Source organism: Macaca mulatta, chromosome 11 (assembly GCF_049350105.2).
Source record: "Macaca mulatta isolate MMU2019108-1 chromosome 11, T2T-MMU8v2.0, whole genome shotgun sequence".
Lineage (NCBI taxonomy): Eukaryota > Metazoa > Chordata > Mammalia > Primates > Cercopithecidae > Macaca > Macaca mulatta.
Window position 1 is genome coordinate 60,161,181 of NC_133416.1, and position 13,148 is coordinate 60,174,328.

General features: G+C 43.1%; 1 protein-coding gene and 1 long non-coding RNA gene across 4 annotated transcripts in view; one reads left to right on the forward strand and one right to left on the reverse strand.

Annotated features, from left to right (window-relative positions):
• The window catches only part of EIF4B (eukaryotic translation initiation factor 4B), a 35,392-nt gene that overhangs the window by 16,040 nt on the left and 6,204 nt on the right, over positions 1–13,148 (forward strand). The window contains exons 6-10 of one of the 2 annotated variants that reach the window (XM_015151796.3): positions 40–174; positions 5,235–5,360; positions 5,460–5,633; positions 10,735–10,963; positions 11,554–11,666. In XM_015151796.3, coding sequence (XP_015007282.3) covers positions 40–174; positions 5,235–5,360; positions 5,460–5,633; positions 10,735–10,963; positions 11,554–11,666 — 777 coding nt within the window. 2 annotated transcript variants of the gene reach the window in all.
• The window catches only part of LOC107000870 (uncharacterized), a 33,920-nt gene that overhangs the window by 9,681 nt on the left and 11,091 nt on the right, over positions 1–13,148 (reverse strand). The window lies entirely within an intron of this gene.

The following is a 13,148-nucleotide window of genomic DNA, read 5'->3' on the forward strand; positions in this document are numbered from 1 at the left end:
ATGAGCTAACTTACGGTTTTTGTTTTAATGTATCTGTAGACAGGGATGATCGTTCTTTTGGCCGTGATAGAAATCGGGATTCTGACAAAACAGATACAGACTGGAGGGCTCGTCCTGCTACAGACAGCTTTGATGACTACCCACCTAGAAGAGGTGATGATAGCTTTGGAGACAGTAAGTGTTTTTATGAAGTTAGTTTCTTCTGTGCTTTGGGAGGCTATTTAGTAATAGGCCAAATGTGTTACAGATGATCACATTAACAGATAGAGGGGGGAAAGCAGATTAAGAAAAATTTTGGATAATATCTGAAAGAATTGATAGATGCAGAAAGCAAATTTGACAAATTAATAATTTTATTTAGAAACTTAACCAAAGAAAGGGACAGACATTTCTCTTTTTTTGGAGACAATTGTTTATAAAGAAACCCAACCTGGGCATGGTGTCTCACATCTATAATCCCAATACTTTGGGAGGTCAAGGCAGGTGGATTGCTTGAGGCCAGGAGTTTGAGAGCAGCCTGGGTGACAAAACCCTATCTACCAAAAAAAAAAAAAAAAGCTGATGTGGTAGTGCGCACCTGCAGTCCTAGCTATTCAGCAAGCTGAGGCAAGAGGACTCCTTGAGCCCAGGAGGTCTAGACTGGGTGACAGAGCGAGACCCTGTCTCCAAAAAAAAAAAAAACCCAACACATTCTACAAAGTGAGCTATTTGAAATCAGAAAGAGACAGAGTCTTGCTCTGTCGCCCAGGCTGGAGTGCAGTGGCGCGACCTTGGCTCACTACAACCTCCACCTCCTGGGTTCAAGCATTTCTCCTGCCTCAGCCTCCCAAGTAGCTGGAACCACAGGCGTGCACCACCACACCCAGCTAATTTTTGTATTTTTAGTAGAGATGGGGGTTTCACGATGTTGACCAGGATGGTCTCGATCTCTTGACCTCATAATCCGCCTGCCTTGGCCTCCCAAAGTGCTGGCATTACAGACGTGAGCCACTGTGCCCAGCCGATCAGTTGCATTACTATATGCTTGTAGCAAACAATTAAAATACATTTTTTTTATTTTTTTACCCGAGACGGAGTTTCGCTCTTGTTGCCCAGGCTGGAGTGCAATGGCATGATCTCAGGTCACCACAACCTCCGCCTTCTAGGTTCAAGTGATTCTTCTGCCTCAGCCTCCCGAGTAGCTGGGATTACAGGCATGTGCCGCCACGCCTGGCTAAATTTGTATTTTTAGTAGAGATGGGGTTTCTCCATGTTGGTCAGGCTGGTCTCGGACTCCTGACCTCAGGTGATCCTCCTGCCTCAGCCTCCCAAAGTGCTAGGATTACAGGCATGAGCCACCACGCCTGGCCTAAAATGTAAGTTTTTAAAATAAAAATATTGATTCACTTTAAAAATACTCAAGATATAGCAGTGAACAAGGATATAGCAGTGTAATTTTTTTCTAATAAAAATTGATTCACTTAAATGCTCAAGATACAGCAGTGAACAAAAACAAGAAAATCCTGTCTTTATTGGGCATATGTTATTATAGTGGAGGGAAGAGAGTGTGTGAATAATTAAATAGTTGGGGTGCGGAAAGATAGGGGAGTGGGAAATATCATGGGGTAGGAGTAGAGATTAATTATATACATCACTTTAACAAAAACCTTTATTGGGAAAATTATGCAACTTTATTAAAATACACAAAAATAGACGACACTAATTATTTTTAAAATGGAAAGAAGCTACTAGCTAGTAAAAATAAATTAGTGTTTTGTCTGTAATCAAATAATAAGATAACAACAGGGATAAAATTCAAAACCTGTTACATTAAGGGGAAAAAAATTGTGTATAAATTTGAAAACAATACCATGTAGTATTAATGCATAAGTTGTAAAAAATATAAAGCTGTGCATGGTAATTTTAACCACCCTTGTGATTGTTGGTGGGGGTAGGGAAAATTCTGTTGTTACATCTGTAACATATTTCTTTTAAACAAAAAACTGAAACATGGCAAAATATGACATTCACTAAACCTAAGTAATAGGTTCATAAGTTTGTTATAATGGCTTCTTTACTTTTCTATATGTTTGAAATAGTTTAAGTAAAAACAGAAAAACTTAAATTTAAAAGCTCTTTGTTTTGTTTTTTTGAGACAGAGTCTCGCTCTGTTGCCCGGACTGGAGTGCAGTGGGCCTGCCAGGTTCAGGGTGTTCCTTGTGCCTCAGCCTCCTGAGTAGCTGGGATTACAGATGCATGCCACCACACCTGGCTAATTTTTGTATTTTTAAGTAGAGATGGGGTTTCACCATGTTGGCCAGGCTGGTTTGTAACTCCTTACCTCAGATGATCTGCCCACCTTGACCTCCCAAAATGCTGGGATTACAGGTGTGAGCTAGCACTCCCAGCCACAAGCATTTTAATTTTGTGAGGTACCTTTTGAGCTTTGTACTAAATATAATTGAGGAAGCAATAAGGGATATAATTCCTATTAGAGGAGAGTCTTTAACCATTTAAGATGTAGAAGGAAGAAGAATGGGTCATAGGTCTGAAAGAAGGGTAAATCAGCAAGTTTATATCTGACTTCTTACATGACTTTGACACAACAAAGCCTTGGGGAGAACTACCTGAGGTGATTAACTTCAGCATTTATGCAAGAGATTCTATTGTTAACAGGAAGAAATGGCTCTTGAAAGAAAAAGCAGACAGTCAGACCAAGGGTCCTGTTTTGAGTCCAGGGGCATGACTTTTCTCACCTGAAACCTTGAATTTAGAGCAAGCAGGATGGATAACGAGTGAGTGTGCTGTTGTTATCCAAAGCTGCCCCAAAGTCAACTTAGTTAACCTGAATTAAAGATCCAGAGACTCCTATCCCAAGCATTAGGCCAAAAACAGAACCCTGAGGGGTGTTGGGGGGTATTACACTAAGTATTCCTGTGAAATGTCAGTAATAGCATGTGCTGCTTTTCTCCAATGTGGATCTGTGCTTTCTCAATAAATGCAAGCTTATCATAATTTCAGTATTATCGAAATAAAATCAAGTGTAAATCGCATCTGCAGAAATTAAACCACATTTCAAAATAAACACAGGGCTGATTTTCTTGTGTCCGTTTTAGATCATTTCTATAATCATTTTACTAACATTAGCATGTTCTTTAATATATAAAGTTTATAATACTGGGAAATGTTATGTCTGGTCAGTAAAAAGTATGTGGTTTCCAAAATGAAATCATTATTTATATTTAAAAGACAGTAGCCACAAGAAAAAGATCCCTGGCCTGGCACGATGGCTCACGCCTGTAATCCCAGCACTTTGGGAGGCCGAGGTGGGCGGATCATGAAGTCAGGAGATCGAGACCATCCTGGCTAACACGGTGAAACCCGTCTCTACTAAAAATACAAAAAAAAAAATTAGCTGGGCATGGTGCCGGGTGTCTGTAACCCCAGCTACTCGGGAGGCTGAGGCAGGAGAATCACTCGGACCTGGGAGGCAGAGGTTGCATTGAGCCCACGATTGTGCGACTGCACTCCAGCCTGGGCAACAGAGGGAGACTCCGTCTCAAAAAAAAGAAAAAAGAAAAAGATCCCTGTTTGGCCCCTGTATGTAAATTAATCAGCCTTATAAAATATTTGTAGGTTTTTTTAGTTATTTAATTTATATTTAGAAATTCAGATTTTTTTTTTTTAACATAAAAATCTGGGCTGCCAGCTTCTCTCAGAAAATTGGAAGATCCTAGCAACAGTCAACTGGAGCTAAATAGCAGCTATCCCTTTTACAGACAACTTAATGCTACCCAGTTTGCTATCTGAGTTACTACATTTCTTTATACAGATTTCTAGTATTTAGGTTCCTCTGATACTGAAATGCACATGTGTGTGTAAAATATAGTTTATAACAAACATTGCAACGAATGTCTTTGTACATGTATCTTTATCACACATCCAGTTATTTCCTCAGGATGAATTTCAAGAAATTAAATTGTTGGCCAAGAAGGGTATACATGACTTCAAAGCTTTTCATGCATAGTTCTAATACAACTTTCAGTATTTATACTAATTTATTGATTTACTTATTTATTTTGAGAAGAAATCTCACTCTGTTGCCCAGGCTGGAGTGCCTTTGGCACAATCTTGGATCAGTGCAACCTCTGCCTCCCTGGCTCAAGTGATCCTTCCACCTCGTCCTCCCAAGTAGCTGGGACCACAGGCCTGTACCACCATGCCCGGCTGATTTTTTGTATTTTTGATAGAGTTGTGGTTTCGCCACGTTGCCCAGGCTGGTCTCAAACCCCTGAGCTCAGACGATCCTCCAGCCTCAGCCTCCCAAAGTGTATTTGTACTGTTTAAAATTATGATCAGCAGTGCAGAAATTGATTAAAGCTCCTAAACTTCAATAGAAAATTATGTCCTGTTAGTCATATGTTGCATATATTGTTTCTCATTTTGTTTGCCTCTTAAATAAAGTAGTCTTTGTGGCTGGTTGTTATGGCTCAGGCCTGTAATCCCAGCACTTTGGGAGGCCAAGGCTGGAGGATTGCTTAAGCCCAGCAGTCCAAGACCAGCCTGGGCAGCATAGAGAGACTCTCTCAAAAAAAAAAAAAAAAAAAAAAATGAGACATAGTCTCACTCTGTCGCCAGGCTGGAGTGCAGTGGTGTGATCTCAGCGCAGCCTCCGCCTCCCGTGTTCACACATTCTCCTGTCTCTGCCTCCCAAGTAGCTGGGACTACAGGTGCGCGTCACCACGCCCAGCTAATTTTTGTATTTTTAGTAGAAACGGGGTTTCACCATGTTGGCCAGGATGGTCTCAATCTCTTGACCTCGTGATCCGCCCACCTTAGCCTCCCAAAGTGCTGGGATTACAGGCGTGAGCCACCACGCCCAGCTAAAAAAAATTTTTTAATTAAAAAATAGGTGGTCTTTGGGATCACACATGGAAGATTCCAACTGTGTTGTTTTAGTGTCTTGTGCTTACTTTGGTTTTTTTGTTTGTTTGTTTTGTTTTTTGTTTTTGCATATAAACCTTTTCTCCTTCTGGAAATTCATTATAGAATATTTAGGGATTTTATTTATTTCCAACCCACCCTTCCCAGATTATTAGCTGAGCAACATTTATTTCACCTGAGAAACTTTTTGAAGAAATCAGATAGAAAATTTAAATAAACACAAATTCTTCCAAACTGGTCTGATAGCTTACCATGTTTCTATTAATGGTGCCAGAGGAAAGGGGATGGTGTTACTTGTCTCTTTTCTCTAGAGTATCGAGATCGTTATGATTCAGACCGGTATCGGGATGGGTATCGGGATGGCCCACGCCGGGATATGGATCGATATGGTGGCCGGGATCGCTATGATGACCGAGGCAGCAGAGACTATGATAGAGGTAATTGTAAAATGTTTATGTTGAATTGTTCTTTCAGTAACTTTTTTGCTTCTTTTTCTCTCTCTGCTGTGATTATTATAATTTGGGATATGTTTACAGGCTATGATTCCCGGATAGGCAGTGGCAGAAGAGCATTTGGCAGTGGGTATCGCAGGGATGATGACTACAGAGGAGGCGGGGACCGCTATGAAGACCGATACGACAGACGGGATGATCGGTCGTGGAGCTCCAGAGATGATTACTCTCGGGATGATTATAGGCGCGATGACAGAGGTAATAGTTTTTTTTTTACTTACATGGAGCAGAAACTGGGAAAACTACAGAAAATTTGTGATTATGTTACAAACCACTGAGTTGGGCACAGATATAATTTGCACATTGTACAGGAAGCAGCAAAGCATAGTAGAAAGAGCATTGGCTGGCCGGGCACAGTGGCTCACGCCTGTAATCCCAGCAATTTGGGAGGCCGACGCGGGCGCATCACGAGGTCAGGAGATAGAGAGCATCCTGGCTAATGGTGAAACCCCGTCTCTACTAAAAATAGAAAAAGTTAGCCAGGCGTGGTGGCAGGCGCTTGTAGTCCCAGCTACTCGGTAGGCTGAGGCAGAAGAATGGCGTGAACCCGGGAGGCGGAGCTTGCAGTGAGCGGAGATTGCGCCACTGCACTCCAGCCTGGATGACAGAGTGAGACTCTGTCTCAAAAAAAAAAAAAAAAAAGCATTGGCTAAGGATGACATCAGTGGAAATACAGCAGTCGAATTCCTTTGTCTCATATGCCTTCACAGATAGATTTTTTCAGTTAAAATTTATTGAATAAACAGTAAAAATAGAAAAAAAAAATTGCCAGATACTGTTATGTTGTGATCTCAGTAAATTACACTTAAAGCAGATGGTTTTAGCTACATTTTTCAAGTGAGGGAAATGAAACTCAGATTAAACGTAGTCCTGTAGCGCATCATTGGTACTGTGGGGTTGAAAACTAAGCATTAAGGGTAAGTGCAGTGACTCACACTTGTAATCTCAGCGTTTTGGGAGGCCAAGATGGGCAGATCATTTGAGGTCAAGAGTTCGAGAACAGCCTGGCCAACATGGTGAAACCCCGTTTCTACTAAAAATACAAAAATTAGGTGGCCGGAGCGGCACACACCTATCATCCCAGCTACTCGGGAGGCTGAGGCAGGAGAATTGCTTGAGCCCAGAGGCGGAGGTTGCAGTGAGCTGAGATCGCACCACTGCACTCCAGCCTGGGCGACAGAGTGAGACTGTCTCAAAAAAAAAAACATTGCTGATTTCAGTACCATTATACCATAATAATTGATGTTCATTAATTATAAAGGTGAGATTTTGGTACACCTATTCTAAAATCATGCCCTAATATTATAAGATATAAAATGTAAACTGTTACAAATCTAACTTGTTAGAAAATACTAATAAATGGCCACCATTTGTGTTCTAACTTCAGTGATGTCATATAAAAGGTTATGGCATGTGTCCCAGAATTTTTTCTTTTTTTTTTTTTATTGAGACAGAGTCTCACTCTGTTTGTTGCCAGGCTGGAGTGCAGTGGCACGATCTCGGCTCACTGCAACCTCTGCCTCCTAGGTTCAACCAATTCTCTTGCCTCAGCCCCCCAAGTAGCTGGGACTACAGGCGCACGGAGTTTCACCATCACTAGTAGAGATGGGGTTTCACCATGTTGGCCAGGATGGTCTCGATCTCTTGACCTCGTGATCCGCCTGCCTTGGCCTCCCCAAAGTGCTGGGATTACAGGTGTGCGCCACCGCGCCTGGCCAAAAAAACTACATTCTTTTTTTTTTTTTTTTTTTTTTTTGAGACGGAGTCTTGCTCTATCACCCAGGCTGGAGTGCAGTGGCCGGATCTCAGCTCACTGCAAGCTCCTCCTCTCGGGTTCACACCATTCTCCTGCCTCAGCCTCCCGAGTAGCTGGGACTACAGGCGCCCGCCACTTCGCCCGGCTAGTTTTTTGTATTTTTTAGTAGAGACGGGGTTTCACCGTATTAGCCAGGATGGTCTCGATCTCCTGACCTCATGATCCGCCTGTCTCAGCCTCCCAAAGTGCTGGGATTACAGGCTTGAGCCACCGCGCCCGGCCAAAAACTACATTCTTAAAAGCTATTTCCTCAAGCAAGAAGCCTAAAAATAATAACTAACATTTATTAACTACTCTGTTCCATCTGTGAGCTGAGTGCTTGTACAAGTATTGTTTAATTCTGACTTCTGTGTGGTATAGGTAAAATTACAAGTTAGAAAAGTGGAGGCTTAGATGTGGGCTTCATGTTCTCCTTGACTTCTGATCTTTTCCTATGTCACACTGTCCCTTACCTCCCCACCAAAAGCTGCATACCTGATTTTTTTTCTTTTTCTCTTCTTGCTCTTACCCCCAATTCCCTCTAAGATCTGCTGTCTTGTCTCTAGTCGCTGCTGCTACCTTTGTTGAAGCCTCATTGCTGCACCCACATTACTGGCCATTGCCTCCTAACAGAGTTCCCTTCCTTGCTCCATTCTTCACATTGGCCCCAGTTGTCAGTTGTCTTTCTGGCATAAGATCTAATTACCCTATTCTCCTCTGTTTAGACCTTTCTAGTTTCCCCAGGACCTGGAAGATAGCCCTTTCTCTATACCTCTGACATACACAGGCCTTCACTGTTTGCCCACCATTTACTTTTTTTTTTTCTTCTTGAGACAGGATCTCATTCTGTTGCCTAGGCTAAAAGTGTAGTGACATAATCATGGCTAACTGTAGCCTCAGCCTTCTGAGCTCAAGTGATCCTCCTACCTTATCCTCCCCAGTAACTGGGACTATAGGTGCATGCCATAGGCCTGGCTAATTTTGATATTTTTTATAGAGATGGGGTTTCTTCATGTTGCCAAGGCTGGTTTTAAACTTCCAAGTTCAAGTGATCCACTTGCCCTCGGCCTCCCAAAGTGCTGGGGTTACAGGCGTGAGCCACTGTGCCCAGCTGTATTATTTTATTAATATCTTAAATATCTGAAGTGAGCTACTTTTTCTGAGCCCCCATTTTATCTTATAAAAGTGACAGGGCTATAATACAGATGTAAAATACGTCTAGGAACATATATAAACTGTCGACTTTAAGCCCTCATAGAAAATTTAGATCTTGTTAAACAGTACCCTCTATCTACAGGTACTACGTGCATACGTAGTAAAAGTATAAAGTCAAGTGTGGGCATGATAAAGTCACCATCTAGTGGTTATTTAGAGGACAGAGTGCAGCTGGTCATGTCATCAGGAGGTTTTACCTCTTCGTTAAGGTTACATTACTTAAGTCAGGTGATTGTATAGATAGGCTTTCTTTGTATCTTTGGTATATCCAAAATATTTAGGACAAACAATGATTTTTAGTAATTTAACTTCCTTGAAACACTTAGGTTTCTCTTTAAAGTATTCTGACAACTTGAATCAAGGAAGAAATCAGGCTGCCTTAAGAGTTTATTTGTTCAGTGTTACATGCTTTGCCTCATGAACCACCTGCCAAATTTATATTATACACAGAGACAAGGGTATAAGATTTAGAGTCTTCCTGGCTGGGCGTGGTGGCTCACACCTGTAACAGCACTTTGGGAAGCCGAGGCAAGCGGATCACTTGAGGTCAGGAGTTCAAGACCAGCCTGGCCAACTTGGTGAAACCCCATCTCTACTAAACGTACAAAATTTAGCTGGGCATGGTGCCATGTGCCTGTACTCCCAGCTACTCTGGTGGCTGACGCAGGGAAATCAGGGAGGCAGAGGTTGCAGTGAGTTGAGATCACACCCCTGCGCTCCAGCCTGGGTGACAGAGCGAGACTGTCTCAAAAAAAAAATAAAGAACTAGAGTCTTCCGTATCATATTGTATTAGTTCTTAACGCACAGATTTCAGAGCAAGATACTTTCATCCAGTAGTTTAATGATGGTCAAAACTTTTTCCCATATAAAAGAAATCTTAATAGATTATTAATTTATCACTTTTTTTTTTTTTTTTTTTTTTTTGTGGAGAACGGGATCTCACTATATTACCCAGGCAAGTCTCGAACTCCTGGGCTCAAGCTATCCTCCCGCCTCTGCCTCCCTGAGAGCTGGGATTACAGGCATGAGCCACCGCGCCTGGCTTTCGCTTTTTTTTTTTTTTTTTTTTAATTTATCACTTTAATGTTTACCATTTTTAGTCTTTCCTGTGGTCTTGAACTACATCATGGATGTGGTACAAGAGTAATTGAAGTTGATTGGTTTTTTGTTTGTTTGTTTTGTTTTTTGAGATGGAGTTTGGCTTTTGTCGCCCATTCTAGAGTGCAGTGGCACCAATCTCGGCTCACTGCAACCTCCGCCTCCTGGGTTCAGGCGATTCTCTTGCCTCAGCCTCCCGAGTAGCTGGGATTACAGGCGTGTGCCACCACTCCCGGCTAATTTTGTATTTTTAGTAGAGACTGGGTTTCTCCATATTGGTCAGGCTGGTTTCAAACTCCCAACCTCAGGTGATCTGCCCGCCTCGGCCTCCCAAAGTGCTGGGTTTACAGGCGTGAGCCATCACACCCAGCCAGAACTTGGTTATTTATGCCACCTATTTTTATTTTTATTTATTTATTTATTTTAGGCAGAGTTTTGCTTTTGTTGCCCAGCCTGGAGGGCTGGAGTGCAGGGTTGCAATCTTAGTTCACCACAAACTCTGCCTCCCAGGTTCAAGTGATTCTCCTGCCTCAGCCTCCTGAGTAGCTGGGATTACAGGCACGCGCCACCATGCCAGGCTAATTTTTTATTTTTAGTAGAGATGGGGTTTCTCCATGTTGGTCAGGTTGGTCTCGAACTCCCAACCCTAGGTGATCTGTCCGCCTCAGCCTCCCAAAGTGTCGGGATTACAGGTGTGAGCCACCACACCCGGCCTAAGCTACCTTTTTTTTTTTTTTTTTTGAGACAGAGTCTCGCTCTATCGACCAGGCTGGAGTGCAGTGGTGCAATCTCAGCTCACTGCAAACTCTGCCTCCTGGGTTCACGCCATTCTCCTGCCTCAGCCTCCTGAGTAGCTGGGACTACAGGTGCCTGCCACCACGCCCAGCTAATTTTTTGTATTTTTAGTAGAGACGGGGTTTCACCTTGTTAGCCAGGATGGTCTCGATCTCCTGACCTCGTGATCCACTCGCCTCAGCCTCCCAAAGTGCTGGGATTACAGGCGTGAGCCACCGCGCCCGGCCTAAGCTACCTATTGTCTAATGATGTCCTATTTGACTTCTGCGGATTGGTTAGGCCACTAACTTGAATCTCATATAGCATTTCATAGGAGTTATATCTGGGAATCTGGCTTTCAGCCATCAGCTTCTGACAATTTGGAAAACTATTACTTAACGTTTCATTTAACTTAGGTCCCCCTCAAAGACCCAAACTGAATCTAAAGCCTCGGAGTACTCCTAAGGAAGATGATTCCTCTGCTAGTACCTCCCAGTCCAGTCGAGCTGCTTCTATCTTTGGAGGGGCAAAGCCTGTTGACACAGCTGCTAGAGAAAGAGAAGTAGAAGAACGGCTACAGAAGGAACAAGAGAAGTTGCAGCGTCAGCTGGATGAGCCAAAACTAGAACGACGGCCTCGGGAGAGGTAGGTTTTCTTCTTGATGGATATCCCATCTAGGAATCCAGTGGTTCTTAATGGGGGCATTACATCCCCAGGGGCATTTGGGAAATTTGTGTCATTATCATATCACTGGTTGTCACTGATGAGCATTTAGTGGGCTGTGGCTGGGGGTGTTAGTATGCAGTGTTAGGGACAGTTTTACACAATGAAGAGTTGTTTCCTGTCCATCACAAAAGTGTTTACTGTTAAAAGCTGGTATGGCATCTAAAAGGCTAGAGACCTCCTATAATAAGTAATTGCCCTGAAAAACTAGGCTTGGTAGTGAGTGGCTTGTAGAACCATGTTAAAGAAGGGCAGTATTGTAGATTATGTAGGATAGTGTTCTTAACCGTATTAGTTGATTCTTGCTGAAGTAATTAGGGCCAAAGTGTGTCTTAATGTCTGTAGCTTTCAAATAGTTTGAGGGAAAGATAAATTTATATGCACATACACCTATAGATGAAGCAAGTGTGGTAGAATATTAATAAATGATGGTTCTTGAGGGGTCAGCATGGGTCTAAGGTGGCCTTCATTGAGCCAGGCATAATGTGTGTTTTGTGAAATCTCTCGTACAGACACCCAAGCTGGCGAAGTGAAGAAACTCAGGAACGGGAACGGTCGAGGACAGGAAGTGAGTCATCACAGACTGGGACCTCCGCCACATCTGGCAGAAGTAAGTCAGACCAGGGTGGGTATTGTGTTATTGCCGTTTTCCATAAACTATCCATAACCAAATTATGCAGAGACTTTGCAGTATTTAAATTCAGTCATGAACTCTTTATATGAGTTGCATGGGCCGACTGGAGTTTCATGTCTTCTGCTCTAAAGAATTTGAGGAATGGGTACCAGAGTAGACCTAGATGATCTGCTTAATAATCTACCACTGAAGCGGATACTTGACTGTTAGGCTTGTCTCTTCATTTTATGTCCCTTTTTTTTTTTTTTGGTGTATTTTCTTTTTTCTTTTTTTTTTTTTTTTGAGACGGAGTCTTGCTCTGTCACCCAGGCTGGAGTGCAGTGGCCGGATCTCAGCTCACTGCAAGCTCCGCCTCCTGGGTTTACGCCATTCTCCTGCCTCAGCCTACCGAGTAGCTGGGACTACAGGCGCCCGCCACCTCGCCCGGCTATTTTTTTGTATTTTTTAGTAGAGACGGGGTTTCACCGTGTTAGCCGGGATCGTCTCTCGATCTCCTGACCTCGTGATGCGCCCGTCTCGGCCTCCCAAAGTGCTGGGATTACAGGCTTGAGCCACCGCGCCCGGCCTTTTTGGTGTATTTTCATTTTATATTGTGACATCTTAGAATGTTGTCTATTCAGAACAGTCAAAGGCTTGGAGTTTCATATGAGCTGTCCCAAGACCAACCTTCTTTGATGTTATCACCAGAGCAGTGTTCTCAAGCAGTGTTACTACTGGTTGATCAAGCACTTTTAGTGTTTTAGAAACCTCAGTGGTTCAATTATAATACCTCCTTCCCTTACCGTGATGTGGTTTTTTTGTTTTGTTTTGAGATAGGGTCTTACTCTGTCACACAGGCTGGAGTGCAGTGGCATTATGATGGCTCACTGCAGCCTCACCTCCTGGACTCAAGTGATCCTCCCACCTCAGCCTCCCTAGTAGCTGGGACTGTAGGCATGCACCACTACACTGGCTAAATTTTATTTATTTATTTATATATTTATTTTTGAGATGGAATCTTGCTCTGTCTCCCAGGGTGGAGTGCAGTGGCACGATCTCGGCTCACTGCAAGCTCTGCCTCCCGGATTCATGCCATTCTCCTGTCTCAGCCTCCCAAGTAGCTGGAACTACAGGCGCCCACCACCACGTACAGCTAATTTTTTGTGTTTTTAGTAGAGACGGAGTTTCACCGTGTTAGCCAGGATGGTCTCGATCTCCTGACCTCATGATCTGCCCGCGTCGGCCTCCCAAAGTGCTGGGATTACAGGCATGAGTCACCGCGCCCGGCCTATACCCAGTTAAATTTTTGTAGAGATGGTTTCCCCATGTTGCCCAGGCTGCTCTCAGCCTCATAAAGTGCCAGCCACTACGATGTTTTTTAAGGTCTTTTCTCCCACCTCTAAATTGATTTGTACTTGCATTCTTTTATTTATTTGTTTGTTTGTTTATTGAGACGGAGTTTTGCTCTGTCACCAGGCTGGAGTGCAGTGGCAC